This window comes from Ochotona princeps, chromosome 6, assembly GCF_030435755.1.
Source record: "Ochotona princeps isolate mOchPri1 chromosome 6, mOchPri1.hap1, whole genome shotgun sequence".
In the NCBI taxonomy this organism is placed as follows: domain Eukaryota; kingdom Metazoa; phylum Chordata; class Mammalia; order Lagomorpha; family Ochotonidae; genus Ochotona; species Ochotona princeps.
This window is the reverse complement of record NC_080837.1, coordinates 15,638,554-15,661,161: the sequence shown is the minus strand read 5'-3', so window position 1 is coordinate 15,661,161 and position 22,608 is coordinate 15,638,554. Positions and strand designations below refer to the sequence as shown.

Below are 22,608 nucleotides of genomic sequence, written 5' to 3'. Positions count from 1 at the left end.
GGAGACCCAAGGATGGGTCTTCTTCCTGACTTAGTTTATTGTTTCATCTCCATCACTGCCTGTCGGCCCACTGGGGCGGTCCAGTCCCCCTAGGACTGGCCCCTCGGCGCCCCCAGCACTAGGACACCCACCTGGGTCCTGCCCCTTCTCGGTGCGTGCACCCGGAGCCTCGCGGCAGCAGAGGGCGCCCTGGAGCCCCGTGACGCATTTCCGCGTCATCTGCCGTCCAGCTCGGCTGCCATTGGCTGTCGTGCGCGGCGGGGGCGGGGCCGGGCGGGCGTGTGGCCAGGCGGCGGCCGCCCTCCCTGCGCGGCTGCGCGGAGCGGCCCGAGCGCGGCGGCGGCGGCGGCTGCACTTTCCGGGCGCTGGTGGCGCGGGGCTCCGCGGGCGCGTCCGAGTCCAGGGCTGGCTTGGCGGAAGCGTTGTGCTGCGGAGCCGCGCGCGCCGGCGGGGCGGCCCTTGAGCTTCCCAGGCGAGTTCGGGCCGGGGTCTCCCCGAGATCCCCTTAGCCTCTGACCGGTCACCCCGAAACCGACCCCGGCCCCGCGCCGCCAGAGGGAGGAAGCAGCGACTCCAACATGCCCAAGAAGAAGCCGACGCCCATCCAGCTGAACCCCGCGCCCGACGGCTCGGCGGTGAACGGCACCAGCTCGGCCGAGTGAGTGCGGGGGGCGAGGCGCGGGCAGCCGGGGCTCGGTGACTAAGCACGGACGGCGCGGCCGGGAGCCGCGTGTGCCCCGTCCCCCCCAGGCGCCGCCGGCTGCTGTCCCGAGGGGCCCGCGCGTCCTCCCCTGCGTGCCGGACACCTGTGGGGCCCCGGCGGACTCCGCAGTGCCCCGTGGGCTTTCCCCGGCTGATTATGGGGGGCTCCGCCGTCTAGCTCCGAGGGAAAACTAAATACAAAGCCTTTCCTGTCGTTGTGGGACCCTTCATTCATTCCCCAAGCCGGCTCCTGGCCGGTCTTGCTAACCCGATGACTTTGCCTCACTTCGCTAGGAACCCTCCACTTCAGATCTGAGACTGGGTTGGGCGGACACCCCACGCGGGCTGATACCTGTCCAGGCTCCCGTCGGTTTCTGCTCGCAGATCACTGATTTCATTAAATCTCCAGGCAACAGCTTGCTGGGGCCGCCCTGGGTTCCCATCACTCCCTCTCTTGGGTCCTGGAGACATGAACAGGGTTACATATTTATTTATTTTTGTGGGGAAGGCAGATTTACAGAGAGAAGAGACTAAAAGATCTTCCATCCACTGGTTCACTCCCCAAGTGGCCGCAACGGCCGGAGCTGAGCTGATCCGAAGCCAGGAGATTCCTCCGGGTTTTCCACTTGGGTGCAGTAGCCCAAACCTTTGGGCCATCCTCTGTTACTTTCCCAGGCCACAGCAGGGGAAGCTGGAAGGGAAGTGGAGCAGTTGGGACATGAACTGGTGCCCATAAGTGATGCTGGCTCCACAGGGTAGAGGATTAGCTGTTGAGCCACCGTGCCGGCCCAGAGTCTTGATCTTTGACCTGCACACGGCAGACTTAAGGAAGCTTAGCTGATGAAAGCAGGGTTGTTCTGCCCTGGGTGGCTCCTGTTGCCCTAAGATTTTCACGCTTGGGAACTTGTTGCCTTTGGTGCTGATCCCCTCTATAGGTGTGAGCTCAGCCAGGCTGCCGGCAGACCCTCCTGCTAAGCCCTGTCCCCCTTGGGAACTGCAGACTCTGTTTTCCACGGTGTTGTCTCCTACAAGTGTGTCTGTGTTTGCAACCCTCACTCTTGTTAGTTTTAGGGTCTAGTGAGGCATCCCCTCAGTAGTGGTCCCTGTTTTCAGGACGAGGCTTGGGCCGCTTGCATTCTGAGAGTGTCGGGACCCCACAATCAGTCTTTTTCCTGCTTGATTTGGAAGTGGCAGTGGCTGTCACTGCACGGGGAAGGGAGAGGGGGAAGAACAATTTGATTTTAAGAAAGCCCCAGGAGAGGAGGAGAAGAAACTAGCAGAAGTTTGTGGCAGAAGCATTTGAGTGAGAGTGGGAGGTGATCAGCGATATTACAAAGTTGGGCTCTGGCTGGTGATGTGGGATAGCAGGTGAAGCCTCTCCCAGCTGCCCAGCTCTGGCTTCTGTGGTCATTTGGGGGAGTGATCCAAGATCTGTTGTTCTTTCTCACCACTCTCTCTCTAACAATAAATAAGTGTATCTTAAAGATTTATCTATTTCTATTTGAAAGATAGGTTTATAGAGAGGAAAGACAGAGAAGATCTTTCATCTTATGATTCATTCCCTGAATGGAAGCAACAGCTGGAGCTGAGTTGATCTGAAGCCAGAAACCAGGAGTTTCTTCAGAGTCTTGCACATGGCTGCAGGGTCCCAAGACCTTGGGTCATTCTCTGTTGCTTTCCCAGGCCATAAACAGGGAGCAGGAAAGGAAGTGGAGCAGCTGGGACTAGAACTGGTACCAGTAAGGGATGCCGGCTCCACGGAGTAGAGAGTTAGCTTGTTGAGCCATTGTGCAAACTCCAAATAAGTAAATCTTGAAAACAACAACAAAAAAAGTTGACCTCCAGAGTCAGGCTAGGTTAGAAACTGCTTCTGGGGACCCGGCGGCATGGCCTAGTGGCTAAAGTCCTCGCCTTGAAAGCCCCAGGATCCCATATGGGCGCCGGTTCTAATCCCGGCAGCTCCACTTCCCATCCAGCTCCCTGCTTGTGGCCTGGGAAAGCAGTTGAGGACGGCCCAATGCATTGGGACACTGCACCCGTGTGGGAGACCCGGAAGAGGTTCCAGGTTCCCAGCTTCGGATCGGCGCGCATTGGCCCGTTGCAGCTCACTTGGGGAGTGAATCATCGGATGGAAGATCTTCCTCTCTGTCTCTCCTCTGTGTATATCTGGCTGTAATAAAAATGAATAAATCTTTAAAAAAAAAAAAAAGAAACTGCTTCTGGTACTTGGGATTTTGTGACTGACACTTTTTGTTTTTGTTCTTTTTTCATTTTTATTGCAAAGTCAGATATACAGAGAGGAGGAGAGACAGAGAGGAAGATCTTCCATCCGTTGATTCACTCCCCAAGTGGCTACAATAGCCGGTGCTACACCCATCCAAAGCCAGGAGCCATGAACCTCCTCCAGGTCTCCCATGCAGGTACAGGGTCCCAAGTCTTTGGGCCATCCTCTACTGCTTTCCCAGGCCACAAGCAGGGAGCTGGATGAGAAGTGGGGCTGTCGGGATTAGATCCGATGCCCATATGGGATCCCAGCGTGTTCAAGGTGAGGACTTTAGCCACTAGGCCACTGCACTGGGCTCTGTTGTTCGTTTTTAAGATTTTAGTTATTTGAAGGGCAGAGCAACCTTTGTTGGTTCACTTCAACAGCCAGAGCCGGGCCAGGCTAAAGGCAGGAGCCAAGAGCTCCTTCCAGATCTTTCATGAGTGGGTGATGGAGGTCCCCGTCCTTAAGCGTTCGCTTACTGCCGTTCTAGGTGTCCTGGCAGGAAGCTGGGACAGAAGCAGAGGCAGGATTTGATCCTAGGCACTCTAGATGTGGGAATCTCAAGTTGCTGCACCACAACCCCAGCCCTTGGGGTAAGTGTTTTAGTCTCTTTCTGGGTTCATTTTAGTTTTTCCATGTGCAAAAATGAGCTTCCTACTAGAACCGGCTTTGGGTAGCTGTGATGCTGAAGGGATCTTGGTCCATGGTCAGCCCTGTGAGAGTGTTGGTCCCTGGCTGCATCTCTAGGGTGACGGCGGGGAGGGCTGCAGGAAGTGGGAAGGCCGTTTCGGGCCGTGGCGGCCGAGGTATGTGTGAAGGTGCTTTTGCTCCTGGGCTGGCCGCCCTCCTTAGCTGCGTTTGCCGTGCCATCTGCACCCACCTCCGTGACTCATCGCTCTGTTATGATGGGAGGCAGCTTTGAGTAGGCTGCTGGAGACAGACTGGGACTGCTCCCCCACACTTGCTAGCGCACATCTCCACACTCAGCCCTCCGAGGGTTTCTGGGCCCCTCTCTCTGTGCTGCTCTGGATTTCTGTGGTCAGAGCCGAGTGCTTTTGAACACTATCAGGCAGTGCGAGCGAAAGAGGGAAAAACACAGAGATCTTGGTACGGTACTGGTAAGGTTGCTTTTCCTCAGTACCTTGGAGTTATCTCTAATGTACTCCTATGAGGAATGGATTTTAGAGGACATTTTGGGCACGGAAATACTTGTAATTACATTTTTCACTAATTTTTAAAAATTATTTATTTATTTGAAAGATTCATAGGAAGGAGAGGCAGACAGATTTCCATCTGCTGGTTTACTCCCAAAGGGCTTCAGTGTCCGGAGCTGAGCCAGTCCAAAGCCAGGAGCCAGCAGCTTCTTCTGGGTCTCCCACATGGGTCATCCTCGACTGCCATCCCAGGCCACAGGCAGGGAGCTGGACTGGAAGTGGAGCAGCTGGGACACAAACTGGTGCTTGTATGGGATCCCAGAGTGTGCAGGCTGAGGACTTTAGCCACTAGGCTGTCTTGCTGGGCCCTCCATGAATCTTTTGATGTAACCCTGATGTTCCGCATTCAGAGATGGAGCTGGGTAATATGGGATCTGAAATTTATGCCGTTTTGAAAGTACTTAAAAAGAATACAGTTTTCTTTTTTTTTTTTAATTTTTTTTTATTCATTAATTACATTGTATTGTGTGACACAGTTTCATAGGTACTAGGATTCTCCCCACCCCTCCCCAAACCCTCCCCCCATGGTGGATTCCTCCACCTTGTTGCATAACCACAGTTCAAGTTCAGTTGAGATTCCCTCATTGCAAGCATATACCAAACATAGAGTCCAGCATCTTATTGTCCAGTAAAGTTCAAACAGTTTTCTTTTGTAAATTTTGCTAAAACACATAAGCATGTTGCTATGGTCCTCTGTGTTATAATGAAGTAAATTGGAGCAAGATCGTGTCTTTGCTCTGTTTAGAATGTTTTTTTTTTTTCATTTTAAGAAGTTATTGGTTCTTTTTTTATGGTTATAACTTATTTTTAAATTATATTTTGGCAATCTTTACATTGTTAATTAGGGTAAAAATGTACAAGGGCTATGGGAAAGTGGGTAAGACCACTATTTCCCTATTGTTTCCTTCCTGTATCTGAGGTAAAGGGAATATTTTTTTTTAAAGATTTATTTATTTTATTACAAAGTCAGATATACAGAAAGGAGGAGAGACAGAGAGGAAGATCTTCTGTCCGATGATTCACTCCCCAAGTGAACCGCAACGGCCGGTGCTGAGCCGATCCGAAGCCGGGAACCAGGAACCTCTTCCGGGTCTCCCATGCGGGTGCAGGGTCCCAGTGCTCTGGGCCGTCCTCGACTGCTTTCCCAGGCCACAAGCAGGGAGCTGGATGGGAAGTGGAGCTGCCGGAATTAGAACCAGTGCCCATATGGGATCCCGGGGCTTTCAAGGTGAGGACTTTAGCCACTAGGCCATGCCGCCGGGCCCAGTAAAGGGAATATTGAGGGAGAAGCCCCACCCAGTCACCCACCCACCCACCCCAGGTCCCGGATGTAGGGCACGCTCTTGAGATCCTTGCTCAAGTGGTTCTGATAGTTCACCAGTTATAAATCACTGCCAGTCTCGCCACTCTAGGTATGATGAGGCTGTTGAAGAATCCACTGATTGATACAGTCCATCATAGAGTCTCCCTTTGTCCATTATTTCGCTGCCAACATATAGCTGAGGTGGTTGATTGACCTGTTCTATCTTCCATCTTTTCTTGGTTAAGGTTCTGAGTCCACCATTTCGGTTGAGGGGATCCCCAAAGAAACTTTGAGGTGTTCCCAGACCAGATTCCTGTATGTACTAGCAAGTACAGGACCCTAGAATGCTTTTCTGGATATGGGTGTTAGGCATAGCCACTGTGGAAAAGGGAGACCTGGGTGGGAGTTCCTGACTTCTGGCTCCAACCCGGCCCAGTCCTCACTGAGCAGGCCCATGTAGGGAGTAAGTCAGTGGGTAGAAGATTTCTCTGGGTGTCATTTCTCTCTGTAAGTCTGCTTTCCAACTAAATAAAACACATCTATAAGAAGTTTTTCTGGTTCCATTGCAATTGTATTAAAACCCCAGCTCCTTCGGTTAGAGTGGGAGACCGGGACGAGCTGCCTGCCTGACGTGTCTCTGTTTCCCTCCCTTCCTGCTCCTCCTGTCTTCTTCCACTCTGGTGCTCTTTCGCTTCCCCCTCTGGGGTGGACCTAGCTCAAGTCCTTGCCCGGCTGAGTCGCCGCTCCCTTTGCCCGCTAGGGAAGAAGCAGTCTGTGCTGCTTGCTGTGCTTCAGCCTCAGTCCTCACAGGTGCTCGTTGGCCCCCTCAGCCCAGCTGTTTTTTGTTTTTAAGATTTATTTATTTTCATTGGAAAGTCAGATTGATAGAGAGAAGGAGAGACAGCAAGATCTTCTATCTGCTGGTTCAAGTGGCCGCAGTGGCCAGAACTGAGCTGAGCTGAGCTGAAGCCAGGAGCCAGAAGCTTCTAGGTCTCCCACACGGGTGCAGGGTCCCAAGGCCCTGGGCCATCCTCGACTGCTTTCCCAGGCCACAAGCAGGGAGCTGGATGGGAAGTGGAGCAGCTGGGACATAAACCGGTGGCCCTGTGGGATCTTGGTGCATGCAAGATGAGGACTTTACCCACTGGGTTTTTTTTTCCTGATGCTGTATGTGGGTCTGATTCGTTGCTTCTCTGGCTACAGAGAGTCAAGGATGTGCAACTTCACCTTGCATATCAGTCATCTTTGCTGCCACGCCCACCATCCTGGTCTACTTTGGCCGTATCCTCTTGGGTCCCTGGGGATGGTTGCTGTGAAGTGGACTCAGAAGTGGGACCTGTTCTTGAGGGGACCTGTTGCCTCTCCTGCCAGGATGAGGCTTCCCTCACAGAGCCTCATCTCTGAAGGGTTGTTCTTCAAAAACATGGCCTGCAGGCTCCCTCCCCAAGTGTAAGTACCAGGAGAGACCAGGCTGCGGGCCAAGACCTCGCTAGGGCTCTGGCGGACCCAGCCAGGCCCTGCACTGTCTGAGTTGTGGTTTTCTGTGCTGTAGGCAAGGTGAGGGTTGATAGAAGCTTTACTAGCTTGGCTTGTAATGCCCGGCCCTGCTGAGGAAAATCCTTTGCCTTGGTGTTTTTGCATTTGTATCTTTCAAAAAGCTTTTGAAAATTTATTTATTTGTTTCCTAACAAAGTCATTATTTTGTTTTTCACACTCAATTCAGAGGTGAAGGGGTGGGGACTGCAGATCCATGTGGACCTCTGGGAGGGATGGAGAGGGCTAGGGTAGCAGAGGGTGAGTGAGGTGTACTCCTGGGTGTTGGGGGTGTAGAGGGATGCGGGAGAGGGTGCATCTGTCCCTGTTGTTCCCTGGTTTGTTGATACCCCTCAGGGGTGGGGGATTTGAGAAGGCCCTGGGGGTGTTGAGAGGTCATGGTCTAAGAGGTGACACATCCTGTCAGTCCTTAAGTCCTTACAGGGTGTCTTCTCTCTGTGCAAGTTCTAAGACCCCTTGGCCGTCCATGCCTGCCTCAGAGTGTCACAGGCCTAGGTGCTCTGCCTAGAGCTAGGCCTGAAGTGTTGTACCATCCACTTTTCTTGGCATCTTTTGAAGAGGCACCTCCGTTGGATTACGTGATCCTGTTGTCTGTCATGTGCCTTTGGGTATGTCAGATGTGCTTTGTGGGCCTCATGCATGACCTTTTCTGAGATGGGTGCTGGGATACCCAGGAGTCTGTGAGAGGGCTCAGCATGGGTTTTGTAGTTTGGATCCTGGGTGCTTGTGATGGTGGTCATTGATGCAGTCAGTGGCGTGGCGGTGCCATGTTCGGAGCAGGCGCAGCTGACAAGTCGGGCCTGCTAAGCCTGTGGCCTCCAGAAGAAGCTGGCTGCTGTTGTTGCCACAGCTACAGAATTGACCAAGAGATTCAACTTGGTCCATAGTGAGATGTGTGGGGTTCTTGTCTGGACAGACATTTAGAGTCCACTTTCCCTGACTTTGCAAGAAGGGGGTGGGGACCCAGGAGGAGAGAAGCTGCTGGCCTGGCCTTACCTGTCCACTTCCTGGGTTCCTGGCTTTGGTCCTCACTGAGTAACCCTCTTCTGTCCCCGCCCTCGCCCTCCGCGTGCTGTGTCCTCCCGCTGTCTGCTCTCACTCTGCTCTTAGTCTGCAGTGTCCTCTCCCATTTGCTGGCGTGATGTTATTTTTTGTTTTCTGTTTGCCAGCATGGCTCCAGCTTCTGTGAGAGCAGATACAGTGCCCAGCATGTCTCCCCAGTGGTTAGCACAGTACCCGGTATGAATGAATGAATGAATGAATGAATACTACGCAGTTTGAAAACCCAGCCTGGGCTTCATCTCCCGTGTCCGTGGCTTTTTCTGAGTGTCTCCGCGCAGGGCTTGTTGTTATGTCACCTCCTAATCCCATCTCCTCCTAACTGACCGTGGCTATTCATTGAGCCTTGTTGTCCTCATGTGGACAGCCCAGGTGGTGAGAGCACAGGTATAAGCAGAGCGGCCCATGAGCCTCATTCCAAGTAGTTTATGGCAGTGACCATTGTGCTCGCTGTAGTGCTGTTCAGGGAAGGTGTATGTTCTGAGGAGAGCTTTCATGTCTTCCTTCTCAGGAAGTTGAATGTTCTATTCATTTTTTAAAATTTATTTATTTGAGAGGCAGAGTTAGGGAGGAGGAGAGAAAAATCTTTTAAATGTTTGTTTACTCTCCCAAGTGGCTGCAGTGGCTATGGCTGGGTCAGACCAAAGCCAGGAGCCTGAAACGTCGTCTGCGTCTCTCAGGGTGGCAGGAGTTGAAGGACTTGGGCCATCTTCTGCAACCTCCCAGGTGTATTAGCAGGGAGCAGGGAGCTGGGCCGGAAGTGGAACAACTGGGACTTGAACCATGTGGGACACCAACATTGCAGATGGCAGCTTGATTTTCTGTGCCATCATGCCAGTCCCTCTTTTGTTCTTAATCTTGATAAATCATGTTGATTTATAGTTATACATTTAGTATGTTTGCTGTCCTTCAAAATCTAGCCTAAACGTGCAGTTAATCAGGCTTGGAGACCCAACTTCCTGTTTATAGCAATTGCAGGGACAATTTAGTGACACCAGGAGGAAATAATCAGGCAAATTCAGGATGTGGAGCATTTGCTAAGACAAGCCAGTTGATCTCATGAAGAGCAGTGTTCTAGAGACGGGCCTATCTGATATACTGCCTAGACCTCAGCTGGGTACTGGCTCACGGTGTCAGGTGCTGTGGCGCAGTGAGTTAAGCTGCTGCTTGGGACGCCTGCATCCCATATTGGAGTGCCTGGAATGGGGTCTGCCTCAGCTTCTGATCCAGCTCCCTGCCTGGGAGGCTTGGGCAATGGCCCAAGTGCTTGGCCGCTGGCTGCACTCGTGGGAGATCCAGATTGAGTTCCAGGTTCTTGGCTTTAGCCTGGTCCAGCTGCTGTGAGCATTTGGGGAATGAACTAGCAGGTGGAAGATATGTCAGCCTGTCTGTCTGTCAGTCTTTCAGTTTTCGTTTAAACAGGTGCATACAACTTGAGGGGAAAGAAAAACAGTTGTCATGCCCTCTTGGGACTGTGGGGGAAATTTGAAGCATGTGAATATTAATTTCTTTTAGATATAGTAATTGCTCCACTGTGTCCGACAAGAAGTGACACAAGTCACCTCGGCTCCTGGTTTCCTGAGAAAAGTGGCCCTGCTGTCCTGCAGAGGGCAGGGTCTCGGGGAGACCTTTGCTTCTCTTGTGGTCTGCGGGCCCCTCACTCCCATGCCTGTCCCACATATGGAGTGGGAGTGTCTGAGCAGAAGCAGTTAGCAGCCTAATGTTGTATATCACTTCCTTTCTTTAAAAACAGACAGACCATGTTTGTGAATGCTGTGTAGGAGATTCTGTAGGAGAACTTGTGTTCATGCGGGCAGTTTATGTGGAGGTGATGCAGGAAAAACATTGCACGTGCACAACCAATGGATGAGCAGATGGGGCCTGGTGCTGTCAGTTATGTTGTTGGTTAGTTGTGGGTTTTCCTCTTTTATTTTTTTTTCCTCACTAGATACAATCTCACTCTTTGATGAAGTTCATTTTAGTACCTTATTCCCTGACTGTGCTGTTTTAGTCTCGCCTCTGTGCAGTGGTCGTTCTTTCCCCCGACATGCTGGTGAAATGGTGCTAAGGATCCACAGACGTTTTCAAATAGTGGGAAGACAATGAGGCCAGACTGGTACGAATGCTGAGCTTGTGAGGGTGAGGAGAGACCAGTGTGGTGGCTCAGTTGGCTAATTCTCCACCTGCAACCAAGCATCCCACATAGGCATTGGTTTGTGTTTTGGCTACTCCACTTACTATCTAGCTCTCTGCTTGTGGGAAAGGCCTGGGAAAAGCCTTGAGACCCTGCATCCACAAGGGAGACCCCGAGGGGGCTCCTGGGTCCTGGCTTCAGATCAGCTCAGCTCCAGCCATTGTGACCATTTGGAAAGTAAACCAGTGGATGGAAAATATTTCTCTCTTTCTCTCCTCTGTAAATCTGCCTCTCAAATAAAAATAAAATCTTAAAAAAAAAAAAAAGCTTAGGTTCCAATCTTGTTTCTTGATTTTTCCATTCCAGAAATGGCTGAGTTTGAAACACCCTGCCGCTGGATTGTATTTGACTTCATGTCTTATGTCCTGGTTTTGCTTCCCCAGAGCCCAGCAGAACCCTTGGAGGATTCCTCCGGGGATGAATGGCATTTTGTTTTAAGACAGCAGGTGTTCCCCGAGTCCTGGAGAAGGGCCAACTTCTGAAAATGCTGATCCTGCCTCTCTGATAACTCCCAGGGGGCATCCTGCTTTGAAGTCAGAAAGGGGGAGCACCTGGGACTAGAGTGACCGCTTCCTTTTTTTTTGTAATAAATAATTGTCTGATTAGGGACACCTCAAGACCCTAAATGCCTGATTAAATATAAACACCTTTCAAAGGACATGAAATCCTCCAGGTTTTGTTGTTGATTGTCCCACTGTGTGCATTTTCAAATAGTTGAGATCAGTCAGCAAGTTCCTTCCTCTGGATTTTTACACACAGACATGATCTTCACCATTGTCATTTTGATTGACTGTCAAATGGAGTTTGCTAGGATTTGACTGAGCAATTGATACTTTGTGGATGATATTGGTGGCTTCCTAGTTTTTAAAAACTATTTGGTATGCCTGTGAATGGTTTTGAGCCGAAATTTATTCTGTTTTACTTCTAGTTGAGTTGGTTCACCAGACCAGGGACTCTGGACCCAGTACCCAGTAACTGCTGCTGTTACATATTAACAGACTGGGAACCAGGTTACTGGGTGTGTGTTTGAACTCTTTATTCAGGTCTTTTTTTTTTTTTTTGCTTTGTGTTTTGATTGTTTAGTAGATAGGGGCTCCTTTAAAAGTCAGCTTGCTTTCCTTTGCTAACTGTGTTTTTGAGATGGGGTTATTTTCTGTATTTCACCAATTCAGTGTAAACTGATATTTGTTGAGTGTTTCCTGAGTGTTAAGCTGCAGCAGGTGACTCAAAGATGTAAGGGTCTCTGTCTCTGAGGATATTCAGATCCAATAAAGGAAGGAAGAGGGAGATGGCAGGAAACATGGAGAAAGAAAGAAACAAATGATCACAAAGTCAGAAAAGTCTCCCAAAAGAAGGGCTACAAAGAGCGCACTGACCGAGCCAGTTCAGAGGGGGAGACAGCCCGCCCTGTGGGGAGATTAGCAGAGCCGCCCCGGAGGAGATGACACTTGAACTGGGTTTTGGAGGATGGCTAGGATTTCCACGGGAATGGGAGGCGTGGCAGGAAGAACACACAGGATGAGTGGTTTCACACAAGTGGGAAAGCTTGGGATGTGCTCAGGAGCCAGCCAGTGGAGTGCCGGGCACCCGGGTGCAGGGGCCAGAGATGAAGCTGGAGAGGTGGGTAGGTGGGCCAGCACTGTGGGAGCCATCACAGGTTTGCTGTGCTGCCCTGGTGGCCGTGTTGTCAAAGGGACTTCTAAATAGTTTATATTTTTAAATTTTTATTGTATGGTCACTGCAATGTCCCGTTGTAACTCATGTTGTAGACAGAGCAGTTATTCTTTGCATCTTCAAAGGCATGTGTGTTGCGGAACAAACTATTTTTCACCAGCGTTGGGACAGGTCTTCAGCTAGTAAGGGTTTCGTTTTTTTGTGTCGCCTTTTCTCTCCTTTCTGTGGCTGACTCGTCTATCTGGAGTCCATGTATTTGGTGTGGAGTATGAATCTGAGCTAATTTCTTCCTACAGTGAGCTCTGTGAACTCACAGAGGGTGATTTACTTAGGATTTATGAATTTATATTAATTTGTAATCAATATTAATCATTCATATCGTGAATAGGATTGGTTCAATATGATTTACGTATCTGCCTGCTGTAGCTTTAGGTGTACCTGTACTTGTTGGTATTTGATACGTGTTTCTAACATTTCTTCTTGATATGCTTTTATGTAGTTTTCCTAGTTGTATAATTTAGATAGGCTGAAGAAAATTTGAAAATTTTTTATGGGCATAGCTTATTAATGTCTTCTTTTTTTCCTGTTACAATGAATTTCTTTGACTCTGGACTCTCTAATGTGGTGAGGGCCTGATCTAACTGTAAAATTTCTGAACTTCTTGTGTCTTGAGTCTGTATTTCAAATACTTCCCGTTTTGGTGCTGTGGTGATTGGACATTTTTAGATCTGATTGTCCCTCCTGACCATGGATTGATTTGTATGACTCGTGTATATGCTGCAGCTCTGTTAGATTCACTTACATCTGGCAACTTTTTTGACCGGATAGATACACATTCCTACATTTGCCAGTGTCATCGGCAGAGCCTCTTTTCTATTCCAGGGCATTCTATATTTGTCAATGGTCTCATCCCGTGATGCCCTCAGTGGCCATTTCTTTGTCTCAGGGGACCACTGTCAAGTCCAAGGAGGTACCCCAAGGCCCATCTGGGCTTTTGTGGTTCCGTCGATGGAACCAAGAAAATAACAGCAGCTGCCCAGCTTCAGAGAAGCTAGAGTGGCCAGGGCTGACCAGGGCTGTGCAGGGCCACCCTGCTGCTCACGGGGGCGGGGAGATGAGGAAGCCATCCCCCTTGAGCACAGGCACCTGCTGCGGTGGGAGGAGGTGGCCAAATCTTGCTCCCAACTCTCCTGTGTGTGTGCATGATGTGTTTTCACTGGCGACAATTACTCATTTGGAAAATTTCCAAGTTTATCTAGTACTGCATTTTGGTAGCATTATCCAATATCCTTCAAAAGCAAGTGTTTAAACACACACACACACACACACACACACACAAGTGCTTCCAAGTGCTTGTCCAAAGCTCTGGAGGAGTCACCCATCTGTGCCACCACTCTCCTGGGCCATCGAGGGAAAGAGGAGAAGGCGACAGGGGAGGAAGGGGGTTTTCGTCCTTGATCCTTACTTAGGAGGAGCTCCTATTTTTAAGCTTCATAATGTCAAGTTTTAAAAGCAGTGGTTTTCAGAATAACCACAGACAAAAGTCCCCTAGAAATGAGTAGCTTTCTGGAATTGACCTATTTTGGGTTTACCAGTTACCAAAAAAAGAGTTTAGAATCTTGAACGCCCTGAAACACATTTACTTTTCAGGCAGAATGGAACAGATGATTTAAGTCAATAGTCTACACTGGCTCCAGGCTCAGGTTAATTCTTGCACTTGGAGTAGTGGAGGGAGAAGATAAGGCTCATTGGCTCTGCATAATTGGTCCCCCGGGTTTGTTGGTTCATCAGGATTCAGACTAATCCTGCCCCTCCTCCCCCCTTTGAAATATAACTTACAGACCCTGGTCGGTTTAGAAAGTTAACTCTGGCGCTCAGCACATTGGAGAATCCACAGTCTGCTTTCATACCTCTCTGGAAGCAGTCTTTCAAGAATGCTTCTGTCGGAGGAGGCGGCCAGAATGCCACGGCCACCGACTGTGGGGCTTTTGTGTATAAGGCTCACTCAACATGCAGATTGAAGTCCTCCGAAATGCCCGCCTGTTTGATTCTAGCTCCTCTTGGCCTCCTGGAATCTGTGGAAAGATGGGGGCAAGGAAACCACTTAACATTCTGGTAATTGTTGAGGCAGTAGAAAATGTATCCTGCCTGTCTTTGGTACTCCATGTATCCACTGGTTAATCCTGGCCTTTGGCGCCCGGGAAAGGTTCCCTTCACTGGCGAGGCCCTTAGCAGACCTTGTGACATTTCAGATGGTGGCTTTCATTATTTTACTGGGACAGCCCTTCCACAACACAATGCCTTCTGCCTTGTTTTTGTTTTGGTGACTGAACCAGTGCTGGCTTAACATGAATGCAGCTTGCTACATTTCTCTCAGAGTGTTTTAAATCATTGAATAATGGAATTAAAAAGAAAAAACACCCTAAGGTTATTTCCAAATCAAAAAGCTGTCATGTGCTTAACAGAGGCAGTCAAGGGTAGAATTAAGAAAGTACCAGAAACTGCCAACAGGTGTTTTGGTTGAGCTGAATAAGCTCTCAGCTTGATCCGCCATCGCCATCGCCATCACAGGGAAGATCTGTGAATTCCTGAATGACAGATGAGGTGGAAGGGAGAGGGTAAACGGAAACCAGTGGTTCCGGAGGCAGAGCACTTGTGTTGCTGGAAGCTTGCCCAGCACGGAGGGCCTGGAACAATTCCTAAGCAAGTTGCTTTCTTGATAGACAAGGCTGCATCTGTGGCTACCTCTGTAGGACCCCAGCTTTTAATCTGAGGACGAATGAAAACAAATGCTGATCCAAAAGAGTCAGGGAGGGTGAAGTCGGAAGAGCCTGAGACTCCTAGTAGACATTGTAACTGGGAGAAGAGCTCCCAGTTACTGGAAGCCTTTCTGGTCTCTTAACACCCATTATTATCTTGAATCTGCACCAAGGTTGTGCAAGAAAGCTCCTTATCCTGTTGTAATGAGGAGGAAAATACAGCTCCGGGAAGTTAAGCGAGATTGCACAACCAGTGAGTGGCAGAGCTAAGTTTAGAATCCAGGTCTGCTGCTGCAGATGCAAGCTTTGTCCATTCGGCCCTCCCTGCACAGGGCCAGATGCTGGAGGTCTGCTCTGGAGCTGTGTGCTTTCTGATACCAGCCTCTGGCTACCCATGGCTTCTGGTAGTTCCAACAAATTAAAAAATCAGTTCCCGAGTTGCACTGACCACGTTTCACAGGTGGTCGCCGGTGGGCAGTGGTTGCCGCATTGGAGTGCACGGGGTAGAATGCTTCTGTCATTGGAGGAAAACATCCCTGTCAGTGCTGTTGTGGGTGTCTGTCTATCTTATGCTTTTATTTCATTACGTTTCATTGTGTTGAAGGATGGAGAAAGGAAGCGCCTTATTCAGCCACTGTACTTCTTACTAATCCAGACCTTTGGATTGACTGGCTGGTAGCTTTTCCCATTCCTCATACTCTCCCTTAGAAACAAACAACAGCTTTGCTCAGTCTCTAGGCTAGATTTCTTTCTCCCAAGGCATGTGTTTTCCCAAGGTCAAAGGGCATGTCCGGATTAGTTTCTCCCAAGGAAATGAAAGATGCTTATTGGAAAAAAAACATTCCATGGTTAACGCATGAAATGCCACTGTATTCCTCAGCTCCTTTCCTGCTTTCCTACCAAGCACTTTGTAATTGCACTTGCAGCTGCTGACCATTTGTCTTTCAAATAATACCAACTTCAAAAACAGTTCCAGTGACAGAGGTATGACTATTTGGCAAACAGCTGCCCGTTACTTGCTGCCAATTCAAATGGCTTTTATGTTAGGGCCAAATAGATTTAGATCACAATTACAGTACATTTCTTACTGGTGTATTATAACTAAAATGTCTTAGTAGCCATTGAACTGATATTTAGTATAAACTTACTAAATCTGTGCACTAGATTTCAAGATGAACTGCAAGAACTTCTGCTGAAATGAGAAACGATGAGTGCATTATATAGACAAGTCAGATGCGTCTTGCCATCCATTTAACCACCTGGTTAGTCTTGGAAGTCAATATAATATTTGGTTTAAATCACAGCTCTAAAGTAAAGTGAAGAAGCATGTGTGAATGTCCTGCCAGTAGATGCTATTAGACATATTCAAATTATACCCTTCAGTGTCTGCATGGCAGTCTGAAGTATGTGTGCGTTTTGGTTTTATGGACATGTGGGAGCAAAAAAAGGAGGCATTGTACTGGGTTGGTATTTTTAGAAAGCCTAAATGTAATGTTTGATTTTGGTAGAACTAACAGGCTTATGGCTTTAGAGAGAACTGTCTTTCAGAAAGTGGTAAGTTAAAGTTCTGGGTGTCTTTTTTTAAAAGAAATGTTACAGTTATGTGTAAGAATCTGCACGGAGACAGTGAAAGGTGGAGATGTTGGAATGAGGCCGGGGGCCCAGGAAGGTGCCCATTTTCCCGAGTGCCAAGGCAGGGGGGAGCGACTGTAAGGAGGGCGGGAGCAGCTGGAGAGGGGTCCCTAGGGAACCTGACTTCTGGGTCACGTGGGAAGGCAGTACACTCTTTGCAGAATCCCTGCTTTTTTTCTTTTCTTTCTTTTTTTTCCCTTTTTTTTTCCTTTTGGTTGATTGATTGATTTGGAAGAGGGTGAGAGGGAGAGCTCTCCTACCTGCTGGTTCATTCCTCAAATGCCGTAGCCCAACCCAGGAGCCCCAGAACTGGGTCCCACATGTGGCAGGGGTTTAGGCCGTGGGCTGTCCTTTGCTGTTTCCCTAGATGCATTAGCAGGGAGCTGGAACAGAAATGAAGGATCTGTCCTGGAAGCCGTGCTCTGAACCACACTGCCACCCCTTTCTTGTTTGGTTTTAGGAAGTGGGTTCTGGGGCCTGGCAGTGTGGCCTAGTGGCTAAAGTCCTCACCTTGAAAGCCCCGGGATCCCATATGGGCACCGGTTCTAGTCCCGGCAGCTCCACTTCCCATCCAGCTCCCTGCTTATGGCCTGGGGAAGCAGTGGAGGACGGACCAAGGCCTTGGGACCCTGCACCCACGTGGGAGACCTGGAGGAGGTTCCAGGCTCCTGGCTCCGGATTGGCGCTGCACTGGCCATTGCGTGTGGTTACTTGGGGAGTGGATCATCGGATGGAAGATCTTTCTCTTTGTCTTTCCTCCTCTGTGTATATCTGACTTTCCAATAAAAATAAATCTTTTTAAAAAAAAGTGGGTTCTGACTTGTAGCATCCGTGAAAGGCTAATGGGGACTTTAGAGCCAGCAGCCATTCACCTCTCAGCAGTGCTTGCACTGAGTGCTGTGAGTGCAGTAAAAGGCCAGCTTCCCTGTTGTGTGTTGAGTGACAGCTCCTACAGTTATATTTGAACCTAGAGACCAGCCCCTTTTCCAGAATTGTCTAGAAATCTCCAGGCTCTGGTGCTTTGGAATAATAGTGCCTTGTGTAGCACAGAGAGGCACGAGAGCGCGAGGGCTGAGCTCCTTCCCCGGTGCAGCTGTTCACTTGACAGACTGCCCTGCACTGCAGCGTCCTCTCTCCAAAGGGCTGGGGGCAGAAATATTACTTGCAAACAGGAGTCTGCAGTAGTGTCTAGGAAAGCCCTTGCCACACAGTGCATTCTGGTATAGACTCCTCCCAGCCCCTCTGGGACACCGTCAACCTGCCCGTACCACCCAGAAGCTCAGCAGCGGTCTCCCTGAGAGTTCAAGAGGATTTCCAGGGCTATGTGTATGCGGGGGAGAGCGTGGTTGAGGAAGGATAGTCTCTGGCCTTTGTGACATAACTAGGAGAAGAGCCGCTTCCAGTAGCTGAAGCCAGACGTTGGGCATCACTGACGTCTTCCTCAACGGGTGGCATCATGAAACCCAGATCTCTGCATGTGGAAGCTCACTGGGACTCCCAAGACCTTTCTGTGGGTGCCCCCGCAGTGCCTGGGCACGGCCTGCCACACTGACTGCTGGGACTGTGTCTTGTCCTTTCCCCCGTGCCAGACCTACTCCCTGGCATCTGGGCTGGTGAGGTTGAATGACTGAGCAAATCTTGAGCCTACAGAAAGAGAGGGGTGGGGCTGTCTCCAAAGGGAAGGTAGGCCGTTGGTGGTGGTGGTTGATGGTTCTCTGTCTACAACATGCTGGGTGTGCATGGGTGTCGGTGTTGGTGGCCGTGGTGGCATTTCCTCTGAGCTCTTTCCCCCCCCTCAGACCCATGAGGCATGTCTGGTGATTGCTATCTCCGCCTCAGGTAGATAACCAGTTGTGGCACAAGGACCTGTGCGTGTTACACAGGCTTCCATGCTGCCTTCTCAAGCCGGCAGGTCCTTCTAGGTCAGCCCCTGATGTCAGTGCCACTGTCCCTGTTCTGGGCAGTGCCTGCAGACCCAGGCCCGGCCTACAAGAAGACCTGGGGCTGTTTGATGAGCCCCGCATGCAGCTGAGCCCTGCGTTGATCCCTAACAGGTATGCTGCACCTTGTAATGGGTACCTGACATTTGTGGCTTCTCACACATCCCTTCATTCCTCTCCTGGGACTGGGGTGGGACAGATGGCCACAGGCAAGGGATTTTCATCTGTACATCCTCTCTGCAAAGCATTCTGGGGCAGAGTGAAGCTTGCACATTGACACCATGTCGATAACGTGGGTTCCTGCTGCTGGTAGGCTTTCACACCCTGGAGCTGGATAAATCGCGCTGCCACGGAGCCCGTTTAGGAACAGAGCATGTCACTGTAGGCGGCTGTGATTCCCAGCCCCACTCTCCCAACAAGCCTCCCACCCACTAATCAATCTGGGCTGATAAGGTGAGGGCTGAGTGCATTAATCACCCTTTTGTGCACTGTCCCTGGAGTTCGCATCCCCTGAAAGTACAGCTTACATCTCAGCAATGGAGGAGAGTTGGGGAGTTGAGCCAGCCGCATGCACTTGTGTTGGGGAAGAGCTCCAGGCCCAGGGAGACTGGGGAGTTGGCTGGGGAAGACGGGTCAAGATGCAGGGCTCCTGTTTTCTGCCTGCCCTTGTATGTTGCTCACAAGCAAGGCAGTGGCTGTGAAGTGCTCAGTTTGAAATGGATGAAGGTAACGTTGCACGCATACATACTGTTAAAGGCCTCTAGTGCAGGGTGAATTGAGTCCCCGTTTGCACACATTTTCTCTTGAGGCATCTTTGGAAGACCCATTCAAATCTGCATAGATTTTTAGGTGCAGCCCAGGGGTTAACTCTGTGGGTTTTACCAATGGGATTTGACTTTTGGAGAGAGAAGAGAAAAGAGGCAGAAAAAAGTGTATTTGAAAAGAGAAAAGGTGATTGTTACCTTGTTTCTTTCTTAACAGTTCATCTTGAATAATAGAATCATGCCTTTTGGCTCTTTGACCCTGAAGATGACCTAATTTTAGGTCTCAGACATGTGGGCCCCAAAAGCAAGTGTCCAGGCAGATGAGGGCCCCAAAGGCAATTGTGCAGACTGCCAAGAATGATTCACATGCAACCAGTGGTCCAGGTTGAGCTGTTTGTTGCAGGCATTTCAGTGCTACTGCTGCTGCTGTGTTTTGTGTTTGGTGTTTTTTTAAAGATTTTTTTATTTTATTGAGAAGTCAGATATAGAGAGGAGAAACAGAGAGGAAGATATTCCGTCCTATGATTCACTCCCCAAGTGGCCGCAGTGGCTGGAGCTAAGCCGATCCAACGCTCCGAAGCCAGGAGTTGGGACCTCTTCTGGGTCTCCCACACGGGTGCAGGGTCCCAAGACTTGGGGCCGTCCTTGACTGCTTTCCCAAGCTACAAGCAGGGAGCTGATGGGAAGCTGGGCTGCTGGGGTTAGAACTGGCACCTGAGGACTTTAGGTGCTAGGCCATGGTGCCAGACCCAGCACTGCTGCTTCTGATTGGCTTGGGGAGCCCAGGGGCTTGGCTCTGGCTTTTACCCCCTGAGTACTCCCTGATCCCCTGCTGTTGGGGGCAGGTGTACTCTCTGGTGGGAACTCTTGGGAGGGATACTTGGCCAAGCCAGACGGGCCTGACACAAGCTCAGGATATATGTGGCAAGTGGACCAGCTGTCACCTTGCTGAAGATACGGCTTTCCTCTTCATCGTAGCTTACGTGTAGCTGGTAGTCGGTGTTTACCGATTCAAAAGGAGATTTATATTGTATTTTACATGAGGAAGGGGAGACGGTGATCTCCCATCTGCTGGCTCACTCCCCAGATTCCTGCAATGTCCAGGTCTGCCTTGTGGCTGTCAGGGACCCAAGTTGTTGGACCATCACTGCTGCATTAGTAGAAATCTGAAATGGAGTGGGGAGCAGGGATCTGAACCCCACCGCAGGATGCGGGCTCCCAGGCAGCGTCCTAATCCAATATGCGAAGTGCCCTCCCTCAATATCTTGATTGAGAATGAAATCCTCCTCCTCTTAAAACATTTCAGGGCTTCTCGAAGCAGGATGGAGAGAGAGCTACCAATTATGTCCTCCATGCTGATCTACCAGCTGCTTGTCAGATGTACCCGAGGAGGAGTTGCTCCTTAGTGGGACTCTTGCTATGAAAACAGGGGCAGTGTCAGGAGGTCGGCAGTTGAGGCTGGATCTGTAGCACCAACCCTTGTCCTGATTGAGCGTCTCCAGCTTTTCTCACAACCTGGGAGTGATAATAACTTGTGAGGTTATTTGGAGGATCAGAAGCAAGATCCTCTGTGCAGATTTACTTATGGTTTGGGGTATCTCCTTTCCGTTCATTGCCAACGTTTGGGAGCCTGCTTCCTCTTGGCTGCTGAAGTCAGATATTGTCTCTGTCATAGGCTCTTCCAGAAACTTCTACAGGGACAGTGCAGGAGCCTCAAGGAGACTCATCCTTTGACCATCTTCATACCAATCTGTTGTGCTTCTTTCCATCTGTGCTGTGAGCTTCCGGAGCTCCTGCATTCCCTCTTGCTGTCCAGCCTCCAGCCCAGGCTCACTGTGTTCTAGGCGATCAGTCAATGAGTGAATGCTAACCAGTGCTGACTCATAGAACTCCCTGCAGCAGACACTGCTGCATTCAGTTAAAGACACATTATGTTCTTTGACTTTCTTGATGACCATTTTCTGATTACTTTGTCTTTTTATCCCTTTTGACTGATCAAGCAAGCTGGGGATAGTTAGAGCCCCAGTGCTTAGTATGATGTCTGGTGTGAAGGAAGCTGGGAGTATTCCCTAGTTGGCTACCTTCTGCTCACTAGGTTTTATTTTATTTATTTTTTAAGATTTATTTTTGTTACAAATTCAGATATACAGAGAGGAGGAGACAGAGAGGAAGATCTTCTGTCCAACAATTCACTCCCCAAGTGACCGCAATGATCCAAAGCCAGGAGCCGGAAACCTCCTCCAGGTCTCCCTCACGGGTACAGGGTCCCAAGGCTTTGGGCCATCCTTGACTGCTTTCCCAGGCCACAAGCAGGGAGCTGGATGGGAAGTGGAGCTGCTGGGATTAGAACTGGTGCCCATATGGGATCCTGGCGCCCATATGGGATTCTGGTGTGTTCAAGGCAAGGACTTTCGCCTCTAGGCCATGGCGCTGGGCCCTCACTAGGTTTTAAATAATGGTTGGGAGGATATGAGTGTCCTAAATCCATTTGTGGGCTGAGGGCCTGAAGGAGTTAAAGCTCCTCTCAGAACAGCCCAGGCGGTTCCTAGGAAGTAGCTTCTGAGACAGGATGTGGTGAACCAGTGGTGATGAGTGCATCCTCCTCTGGAAGAAAGGGAAGTAGCTGGGGAGGAGTGAAGAGGAAGAGCTTGGTGGACAGGTCTTTGATCTGCGACTCTAAGGGCTTGCTGTTTTCTTGAACGCCAGGTTGACCTTGCAGAACTTACGCCCAGAGGGACCAAGGACTGTCAGGTGCTCCTGCCACTGCTTTGCAGAGATGTCTGGTTTTTCCCAGAGCCACAGCCAGGCAACTCAGGTGTCACATGCAATGGACTGTTGCCTTTGTAGATTTTGGTTTCTTTCATCTTGATCCCTGGTGTATTCTTTAATGCCCTTTGACAAGTCACAGTGAGACAGCAATGATGCTCTTTTCAAAGTACAAGAAAGATATGGGTCTGTTTATGTTTTTAAAGAAAAGTACTCTTGAGTGAGTTTACCCATTTATGCATCTCAGGATACATTTCTACCTCATCTTGATCCGTAACAGCCCCTGTGATCCAGGGCAGGGATGTGCTTCCATTGAATACAGATGAGAGATGGCGTTCAAAGTCAGCTGACCAGTGAAGTTGATGGGGGCTCCAGAGCTTCTGACTTCCAGTTCAGGGTTGTTTTCATCTTCTTGGTACCTTTTGTTATAAACATAGTTTAGTGCAGGAAAATGATGGGCAAGAGAGTATAATTTTGTAAACAAAAATAGCCCTGGAGAGTCCAGCAGTGAGGTGGTTAGGGTGAATGAAATGGGTGAGCGCCACTGCTTTTAGATAGCAGTGCTAGTGAAGAGTGTTGGGCATGGCATGTGGGCAGGGACCCCCGTGCCTTTGTTGCTGCAGGTACACAGAGTTAGTTTGGCTTGGCTGCTTGGATGATGAAAAGGCTAAGGACCAAAAAGAGCCATTTGCAGTGGGCTTCAGGGACCTGGGAAGCTGGGCTGAGATCTCAGATTCCCACCTCACTCTATACCCCCAGGAAGCCAGCCTGAGTTTGTGTC

General features: G+C 49.8%; 1 protein-coding gene across 1 annotated transcript in view; it reads left to right on the top strand.

The window, feature by feature from the left end:
* Positions 1–294: 294 nt before the first annotated feature.
* The window catches only part of MAP2K1 (mitogen-activated protein kinase kinase 1), a 67,686-nt gene continuing 45,372 nt past the window's right edge, over positions 295–22,608 (top strand). The window contains exon 1 of the mRNA XM_004577960.3: positions 295–658. Coding sequence (XP_004578017.1) covers positions 579–658 — 80 coding nt within the window. The 5' untranslated portion in view covers positions 295–578. The remainder of the gene's footprint in view (positions 659–22,608) is intronic.